The following is a 10,534-nucleotide window of genomic DNA, read 5'->3' on the forward strand; positions in this document are numbered from 1 at the left end:
TACCAATTAAGACGGAGACTAAATAAGTGTTACAAAGACTAACATTACAGTTTTTTATTTAAACATAATTTGGGGTTTTTATAATGAATACTGTTTTGACACAGTTTTGCTCCAGAGTTTATTTTTATCTTTAAAATGGAGTTGGATTTTTTTCCGGCCTCCTTCTCCCGACTTTCTGGTTCATCTTTCTAGTGTTTGGGCAAATGTGGCATTAAAAACAGATATATGAATAAATGATTTCCACTTGTGACTCAAATGTTGATAATTAATACTCACTTTCAGTCGCAAGCATCTGTGAAGGAGAAATTCTTGTGAAGTAGAAAAGCAAAACATCTGTTCTTCGAAGACATCAGCTGTTCTTGCGAAGCATCATATCAGTCAGTCAAACTGCAGATTAATTAACTTTCAAGATTCAGTGACAATTATTATTATTCCTCATGAAGATGTCTCATACAGGTTACAATTACCAAACTGCTGTGAAAAAATCCTATACAATTTGCAAATTGTTCTACTCTTTTCACTTAATGTTTTTCTTTCTTTACACAAAAATACAGTTCTCTGGTGATCCTCTGCTGAATATTGCCTAATAGATCTGTATTTTTAGTACAGTATGAAGCCTATTATTTTTATGGATGTGTGAGTGAATGGGTAAGCATGGGTACCCCACACTCCAAATTCTCATCTCTAAATTGCCCATAGTATGCATATGTGGGTCAATGGGTAAACATGTGTGCCCTTAGATAGACTGGCATCCATCCACTTTGTAGTACCACCTTGCTCCCTATGCCTGATGGGATAGGCTCTGACAGATGCAGCACATGGATGAATGGGACCCCATTCTGTTCCTTTACTCCAGTGATGCCAAGTCATTTTCCACACCATCGCCATTTAAGTCTCCTCACCCTGCCAGTGACGGTCACCGTTAGCACTATAGCCTTGTTGTTGCCTTTTCTCTCACTTCTCGTTTTGAGCATCTATCTTTTCAGGCTTTATCGTATTCATCTGTTGTAAAATGAAAACCGCCAACGCCGGACAGTTATTCGGGAGCCGAAAAGCAGACAGTGAGAATGTGGGCGTGCATTGTTATTGTTGTTTCCAACCGTCAAACGTTGCTCACCTAGCCCTTTGTTTTTCCTTTGCCCAGATCACAGCCGCACTGGAGCAGGATGAACAAGCCCGGAAGCAGCGACTGGCCTTTAAGGTGGAGCAGCTGATAGGTGCCATGTCTCTGGAGAGCTGAGACAGAAAGACACCAGGCTCTCCCCCCACCGATCAGAACCGCTGAATTCATGGGACACGCTGCTGGGAGGAACTGCACAGAAAAGAAAAGTGTGCTGTTTATTTGGTTTGTCAGTTTGAATTTTTAATTTATTTTGAAATTACTAATAAAATAAGAAAGTAAAATGCCAATCCACACTGCTCCAGGATTCCCACGGGCCATGGATGTTGTGGCCGGAGATATGAGGATAAGAGTGGAGAATTCAGGAGGTGTCATGACTTCCCATCTTCTCTGGATTGCTTGCGTTGTATTGACAGTTGTCCCATGACAGACCTGGGATAAGCAGTGTGCTGCAGCCATGATGGGACTCTGTTGTGTGGAGAGAGGATCTGCAGGCACTTAGAAGAGGAGTGGAGTCCCAGAAAACTGGAGGCACAAAGGAGAGGAATTCCACCCTCCGCTTGTTTTGCATGGAAGCCCAGAGTTGTATATGCTGAAGCTGGATGTGCTCTTGAATCATCCTTTATTTTTTTATGTGTTTGTTACATTTTGGTTTCACTTTTGGACAAGGACAGCTTTTCTATTTTTTTAAGTCCTCATCATGTGGTTTATTGTGAGTTTCTTTTATTATTAAAGGAAAGTAAGGACTGGTACTTCTCCTGTTTTGCTCCGAAGGACACGACGTCTTGTGAGCTGCTACCACAAGTTTGCACTTAAAAAAACAACAAACTCCAAACTTCTCCTTGAGGGAGGAGAAAATCCAAAACCAGAGCTGTAGAAACAAAACATTAAACATGTTCGTAGACAGGTGGAGGTGATGCCTTCTTTTCTCTACGCACACACACACAAGCTCCTCACAGACAGTGTTTGTACAGACGCTCTGCTCCAGGGCTGTCCTGGGTGCTCATGGGTAAAGCTGGAACACCAGGGACCTTCTGGGACTCCTTAAAAAACGACTTGTCTCTTTAGAAGTGCGACTTCCAACATTTTCCTGTTTGTCTTTTCTTTTTTATTATTATTGTGGGTGTGAGTATGTATATAGATATACATATAAATATATATAAAAGTTTCTACTTTATTTTTTCCTTCACAGAGCTCTTGAAGGAGCTCAGTAGTCCAGTGGGCTTCAAAGTTTCAATTTCTGCAGGGTGGGTGCTGCAGTCATGAGACCCACATTTGTGATTTGGTTTTCAGATAAAGTTGTTCAATTTGTTTTATTTCTGAGCTCTTTCCATCATTCCCCACTTTGCATTGCCAAAATACAGCCTAATGGTTCTGGAGCTAATTGATGTCACATGTCTCAGATGACATCACTGTCTGTTGTTGTTTGGGGAACACAATGTGTATCTCAGTCACTTTCCTTAAATGTAAACCGTCATCCTCCCAGTCCAGACTAACTGAGAACACTACAGTAAAGTGACTGCTTAACACATAGGGGAACTCCTCAAACTTGAGATCATAGACCAAATTTGGTATGGTACTGTGTGTGATAACGTTTTCTAAATCACTGAAGAAAAAGCAAAGACATTTCCAAAGATCCAGGCTCTTACATTTTACCCCTAATGTCAACAGATACCACAGATCAGGTGATAGTCATTCTAAGACACAACGTGATATAATAGTTTGGTCTAACTTGATCCAACCTAAACCATTGATTGATGTCCTATCCTGGTTCTGAATGCCTGTTCTGTCTGCAAGTTTTTGGTTCAAGCTTAGCTTATAAATGCCCGGTTTCTCTCATGAACAGACTTCATAATGAAATTTCAGAGGGAAAAATAATCTTCACCCCCAGCAATCACCTGTACTAGGGTACGAATGTAGGACTTCAGTCTACCTACCTGATTTTCCTAGCTCAAATGCTCCCCATCTGCAGCGCCACAACCAATGAGGAAACTCTTTCACTTGCAGAATTCTGACTGCCTTGTCTATATGGCCAGGTTACCCTTGTCTTTTAAGGACAGATCAGGTGCTTAAATTTTCACACATCTAACTCAGATGAAGCATATGTTGGGGTTTGTCTATATTTACTGGTTTGGTTTAACTAAACACCGTTTCCCAGTTGTAATAAAGTTGGTGGTTTAAAAAAGTCCTTTCAAATGCAATAGACTGTGTATGGTGAGGACAAGGACTAGTCGTGCCATGACCTAATCTATATACTGTACATATATTAGCAATGGACCTACAGAGACTTCTGAGGTTTTGAGTTAGTGCCAAAAAAACAGTTTATAAACTATGTAAAAAAATGGTTAATGCTTTTTGGATATGGACCAAACTCCTCACAGCCTGACCAGGATGTAACTGCATAGCGCTCATGTGACAGGATGATTCCACAGCAGAAAGAACTGCCTTTTTGTCTCTGTGTCCCCTCTGTGCCTTGACTATTCACAGGTTTTTCAAGGAAGAAAAGAAAAACGGAAAGAAATGTCTAAATGCCAGAGTTCAAGAACACAGAGCTGCCTTGAGTTTTGGTAAAAACTGGGAGGTTTTCTTTCAAGAATTGTTTTGTAGGTGGGCCATGAAATATAAGGCCCAGGCTCCAAATAATATTCCCTTAGAGTCTAAATGTTTTCCACGGCCACCACTGTTTTGCACATAGACGCTCGATTACACCTGGCAGACACTGTGGAGACAGTCCTGTCACCAGGTCAGACAGTATGGAGTAGGAGCTAACACTGCCATTCACTTGCACTGTCTCTCTCTGTTGGCCTCTCCGCATGACAGTGTACACGTGCAAAAGTGTTTTTCAGAGCAAGTGTGACTGTAAAGGGTTACTGTACATTTGCATGGAATTGTTTTCAGTTTTTCCCCCCCTTTTTTTTTTGCAAAGTTACATTGGACATAAACCTTTCTAAGCAGAGTATTTGACTCTGGTACCCCCAACGAACTGAGGGCAGAGCCCGGTCTACAGAGTCACGTGTCACGCAAATTCTCAGTAATATGAAAGCTAGAATGAGACCGGAGTTGTGTTCCTGTCAGAGAACTAAATTAAAGAGATATTTCAGTCTTGCCGGATGACTTGCAAACTTCATTTTTATTGGCCCAAATGTTAAACTCCTGAGTGTAATGAAAGGCTCCTAGTGGCAGACCATTTTGGTCAACCTGAGGAGCTTTGGATTCCACCGCCTTCTCCAGCCAGAGCAATCCCCAGATGTCCATCCTCTTGAAGACTAGTGGGGCTGGTGCCGTTCCACCCCACACACCTTTACCTTCGCCACAACCTGTCTGAAGGCGCTCCTGCTTGAAAGTGTGGGTTGCCACATTTCTACACCTTGTGGAAATTCATACCCCGTGCTGTTCCAGCTTCCTGCAGAGACAGAATGTGATTTCGAATCTTTCAGCCAGTGAGCGCAGCAGAGAGTTTACAATAAAGAAATATTTTTAATAAGCTGGATTTGTGCTATTTATTGAAGTTTTCTTTATAATGCTAGCGTAACTGTAGAAGAAGATTAAAGGTAAGAGGTGCTTTCCATTCCTCTGAGTTTATGGACACTTTGACCCACTACTGGGCATCTGACAGCAGTGGTGACAAATGCGTATCTGTCTTCTCATGGTGTCTTCATCGAGGGCAAAGGCAAACTGAGGGAGATAGCATTAGAAATGTTGCCTTCATCTCTGGTTTGTTAAGTATGACATTTTCCCTTCTTTCTTCTTTTTTTTCCCTGGAAGTCCATTTTAAAATGTATTTGATTAAGCAGAAAAAGAAAGAAAATAAAAAAGGTGAAGTAGATACAGACTTGTACTGTACCTTCAGGCTCTTGCGCTCCCTGGCTTGTCAGTTGTGTTTGAAGAGTATTTCAAAAAAAAAAAGACCCTTTAGCTTTGGTTTCCTGCTCTGGCTTTGAAGCGGGACTTTGATCTTGCAAGTCGTGTGTGTTGTGTGATCAGGAGATAAAAAAAACGACATCAAAAAAAGAAAGTCATGAGACACGGAGCACGGAACTTGACATGTGATTAGTCTGTACACCTGCAGGAGCTGCAGCAGGACTAGCTCCCTAGTTGTCTCCTCCTAATACCCACTGATCCCTATCAGTCCAAGAAACTGGGCATGCTGCTGCCACAAAGCTCCAGGGAAAGTTGAAAGCTTCTTCCTCTTTTTCCTTGTTGTTCCTCCCTTCCCTCTTCCTCCCTCCCATCTCTGTCTCTGAGGGTCGGGCAGAAGTCACTGCATTGTCTCAGTCAGCGATGGGCCACTCTCACCGAAGGAAGAAACTTCCTTAGTGATCTCTGGTATTCATTGTTCTATCCGGATAACGCGAAACCCTTCAGAATTCAGAATCATGAGATCTGGCTGGGTTTCCTCCTGGTTTTTGTAAAAAAATATTTTGTGTCATTTGTGAAAATGAGGTTGTGAGCATTGTAGCAGTGTTTCCCGGGCTTTTAAATCACTGGTGACGACCTTGAGGAAGTGGATAGTGCTGTTTACTCCTCATTGTTGAAACAATGGGGACTGACCATTCTGGAGCCAAGTAAATGTGTTGATGGAGGTACATTTAACTCTTTAACAGGTAAAATACTAGCAAGGTCAAATTTTACCCTGTATATTCAAGGAATGTGTACAGTACTTCAGGATGATTCAGGTCACTAGTGGTTATTTTAGGTTTATGAACAAGGAAATGGTTACAAACAAAGAGGAGGACATTTATCTCATCTGGTTGCCAGTTAAAGAGATTTCATTTCAAGAGTCATTTCTTGAAGCCAGGATATGTTTCAAACGACATGGCTGAGTATCTTCCTCCAAACTCTCACAATAATTTCCTGCTCTGGGTATAAGTTTGGCTATATTCTGTTTTATTGCTAAGCAGTACAGGACAGAATAGAAAAAAAACTATAGTCAAATCCTTTCTTTTTTTTCCTTTTTCCATATAAAATGAAGAACCGGGGAGGCTTCCTATCTCGAGCTCTTAATAAATACATCACGTATAATAAATATCCAGCTTACCCATTCATTATAAACACTGGAGTTGTGTAATATAGTAAATACAAATTATGATGATATGACGATGATGATGATGACGATAATGGCTGTCTGTTCTTGTTGTTTTATAAAGTGTTGTGAAAATTGTAAGAAAGTCAAAGTATTTAAAAACAGTTGTACTTGTTTTTATTTTTTTTTGTTTTAGTTTTGTTATGATAAAATATTGTGTACTTATTGTAAATATGAAGCACACCTATTTTGCAAGCCAAGAATTCACTTTGTACTGTTGTTATATATTAAACTTTACTGGTTAAAAAAATACAGGTACAGTAGGTGGTGGTGTTTTGCACTTTCATTGACAAAAAAAAAACAATTGCTCCTCAGTTTGTATTTAAATGTTTATCTACAGATTTTAAAGAAAATGATCGATGATTCTCCAACCATATATTGTACAGGCATGACATAAATGAAAGCCACCACTAACGCGTTTTTGTCAATATACAACATAGTAAATGGATAGTTTAAAACCCTCGCGTGTGCCAAAGTGCGCATGTCAACACTTCATGGTCGCTGTGAATAGGAATACCTCGATATTCAGAGGACGGACTGCTGCAGTAGTATTGAAGTTGTTTTATCGAGCAAAGCTGCTGCGTAGTACTTGTTTATTCAACATTCAACTGTCTTTTAGTTTCTTTGCTTAACACCTCTACCAGTGTACTGTATATCAGTTTTTAACCATCACGTTACACGCCGTGAAAAAAAAAAACATGCATTTGTATTTAAGGTAAGCGACACTTCTTCCTTCTGCTCCTACGTGGTCGAAAAAACAGATTTTCTTAACTCTTGAGCTGACGTCATGATTCAAATTAGGGTGGCGGCAATTTTAAACTTGTTTTGAATCGGATTCTATGCTTGTTGGTTAAATACATTGGATTAAGAAATAAACATTACAGGACAAAAATGTATGTATGCCAAAGACTTTATTAAGGTAGATCCTTTTCCCTTTCTCCTCCTACATTTTCGTGTTCTAGCGCAAAACATTCTCTGTTGCAATCTTATCTGCCTTTCCTCCCCAAAAAGTGTAACAATGAAGCATCATAAACTTATATTTATTCCATCAAGACGAACCCTTATTTTCATCGAACTCTCTAACGCTCTGGTTTTTAAGTGTGCAGAACAAAATTTCAATTCAAAAACTGATTGCAGCATCTCCTCAAATAGTGGTCCATTTTTATTGTGCAGTGATTCAATTCTCAGAAATACACATCATCACAATCATCTGTGTCAGCCCTGCATGACGCAGAAGGCCAGACTACCTGATACAGTTTTGCCTGTGTTCCTGCTTCTTTCTGTGCTTGGTAGTTGTACTACTTCTTAGCCAAGACTGCTTGTTTTAATAAGACAGAGCTCTGCAGATGCACATCCAAAGGAAGGAGGTAAGTGCCTTTCCAAGGGTGGAGGTTGTTTTCTGCCAGACGTGGGATAACCACTGTCCCTGAGGGACAGGACCTCAGAGAGAGAACACAGGTCAGGCCAGATTGCCAGAGAAACACAGGAAAACAAAGTGTATGGGATGTGCCATAAATTCATCCCAAATATGAAACAAATGTCAGAAACTTATATCCTACTTTTCTTATCTACAACAAAACACACTTAGTACAAGTACTGTAGGTGTCATAATCAAGTATTAACTATATATGGATATCATTTATCCTTATGATTTCATACTGTTGTTATGCTGACCTAACCTGCTTTACAACCCATTTTGCTTTCTTATTTATGAATAGTGAGTCTAATTTTCATAATTTTCAGACATTGTTTTGAAAATATTTGTGGTTCCATTGTTACTCTTTATGAAACATCTTGAACACTGTGGCATGTTATGTGCTTTATAATTGAAGCTTTGTTTTTAGTAAAAGATGTTTGTTCTATCTCAAACAAAAACGAGAAGCAGATGAATGGGTGACTTGTCAATGAAGTTGACGACAACAACATCAACGTGGTATTTGCTTCATGTTCAGGCTGGACACCCTTACATTATGAGAGCCAGCGACAGCCATTGTTCCTCATTGAGTTGTTTACCTTAGTATACAGTAGGTTCCAAGCCTTGGCTTCAGTCTCTGGGTCTCACTTGCCACCAGCTCAAGTAATCTCACTATTGTTGAGAAATATGCTAATCGGTCTTCATGGACCAGAATTTACAGTTTACCACAATACTCTACTAATAGGATTTAAATTGCGTTAGGAGAATTGGAATTGGCCCGAAGGGTACAATGCATCATCGTTGCACAATCACGCAGAAGTAAATGGTCCTGCAGCACACTAGAAAACAAGTACAAACCAGTAATGGAGAGAGGTGCTACAAGCAAATGGAGATTTGTATCTTGTAAAGGAGGCTGAAATTGATCTTTCACTGTTCAAGGCAGTAGTGGACTTGCAACTGAACGGCTGTGTGTTCAAGGCCTGGTGGGGCACTGCTGTTGTAACTTTGTGCAAGGCGTTGCACTCAAATTGCTGCCATAAAATAGCCAGCTGTATAAATACAGTAGGTAGGAATTTCACAAAGTCATATTCTGTAGTGCATGAGAGAAAGTAAAACACCTTCTTTTTATTTGATTGATTACCTTTAGTAATGTAGTTTTTTATCAATACAATAGTTAGTAATGCATGACTACAATTAAACATCAAGCAATTTAATAACATTAATTATAAGGCATTTAGTTAAAGGCATAATGTATCAAAGTGCTAAATTGCAGTCAATGCATAGAGGTAATTTGATGGGTTTATTGTACATTTCAGGTGCTGTGTTTGATTGTAGTCCCCTTGCTTTATCAACTCAACTTTTCATTAGCTACAAATAAGGCTGCTTGGACCCAAACACTGTAAATGTAGCCCTAGAGAAACTACAGTGTACATTAATTGTATTTATGCAGTTTGCAAAGGTAGGAATTGTTTTTGTTACTGGCAGTGACACCAGTCTCTCAGGTGGAAGTGAACAAAAACTGAATCCATAGTGTGCTTAGCTCTAAATGTTTGTTTAATCAGAAAGACAGTTTTCCACTAGGGTAAAACACTCAATATTTTATAGATGCCTTGAACGGTCCTCTAAAATTGGTCTGTTCTGTTTGGTTTGCTTAATCCTGGAGCTCGGGATAAGAAAAACAGCTGATTCCGCTTTTTCTTGCAGGCTAAGCACTGATCGAACCAGAGCATTTAATCTAATGAACTTGGTGCATGTATAAATGCAGTGCCTTCAAGAGGAATAAATCAACTAAATCATAAATCTGAATTAAGCACCCCCAAATCATTTTTCAAAGGAGTTCCGTCTTAATCTATTGCATTGGATTTATAACGCTTACCAAATATTTTAGGCTAGGTGGTAATGGGATGTTGCTATGGAAACACAAGGACAGGCAAGCAGAGAGTTACTGGAGCTGAATAAAGGTTACAATATTTTGTTTGTTTTTTCATACTTTTCAAGGACTCAGGAGTATTTACCTGACCAGCTGTGTTAAAAGTAAAACATGTACAACACAAGTGATTACAAATATTCTGAATGTTTGTAAGATAGAAGAATGCCTCGAAATGTTTATAAAACACAACAGGTATTGTATAGTTGAAAGACAGAGGTGGTAGCACAAAAAATTATTCTGAATCACTTTTTTTTAATATGCACCTCCATAATTTCCTATGGAACCCCAAAGACTTTCATTACTGTAGGTCCAGGAACAGGTTTGAGCTTGTTGTAGTTCACTCATTAGTCATTATTTTGTTGTAGCTTATGCTTTCGTTTGAATCTCTTTGTGCATCATCAAGGATAATGAGGAAGAGGTAGCTAGAGGTTTGCTCTGGTGTTTTTGTGGCACAGACAATGGAACAAAATTTAAAAAGTGGAAATACAAGTGATTCCACAGGCAGTATTATAGGGGGAGTACAACTGGCTGCTGTTCTGACTCCTGAAATGAATTGGTCATTTAAAGAGGCCTTTCATTATTACCATTCCATATAAAGCGTTTTAAAAAGTACTCTGTTATTATGTACAGTTAATACCTGCCTGTAGCTGCAGTTTAATCACAAAAGAAAAGTTACCAACAAGGGTAAGCCATTCAACCAATTGGGCTTGTCTGACTTCCAGTAACCTACTGATTTCATCCATCCTTCCCCTGAAGGATCCCAGGGATCGACATAGCAAGTCTAAAGAAATATTTCCTTTTTTCCGACCTAACTTTCTCCCAGTTCCTTCCTGTGCCACAGTCTGTCTCTTACACTGTACATCCTGAAAGAGGCTTCTGCTTTCCCGCCATCAGTATGTTTAGGAATTTAAAATACTTATAACGCATCTTCTCTCTTTGTGTCCAAATAGATTCACTGTCCTAAGACCAGAAAGATATCATGTAAGA

At 39.5% G+C, this 10,534-nt stretch overlaps 1 protein-coding gene across 2 annotated transcripts in view; it reads left to right on the forward strand.

Moving 5' to 3' along the window:
• plxna2 (plexin A2) overlaps positions 1–2,288 on the forward strand; it is a 225,532-nt gene extending 223,244 nt beyond the window's left edge. For both annotated transcript variants that reach the window (XM_088640137.1, XM_088640138.1), the window contains exon 32: positions 1,145–2,288. In XM_088640137.1, coding sequence (XP_088496263.1) covers positions 1,145–1,240 — 96 coding nt within the window. In that variant the 3' untranslated portion in view covers positions 1,241–2,288. The remainder of the gene's footprint in view (positions 1–1,144) is intronic.
• The last annotated feature ends 8,246 nt before the right edge of the window (positions 2,289–10,534 follow it).

Source organism: Lepisosteus platostomus, chromosome 7, assembly GCF_059453375.1.
Source record: "Lepisosteus platostomus isolate fLepPlt1 chromosome 7, fLepPlt1.hap1, whole genome shotgun sequence".
NCBI lineage: Eukaryota > Metazoa > Chordata > Actinopteri > Semionotiformes > Lepisosteidae > Lepisosteus > Lepisosteus platostomus.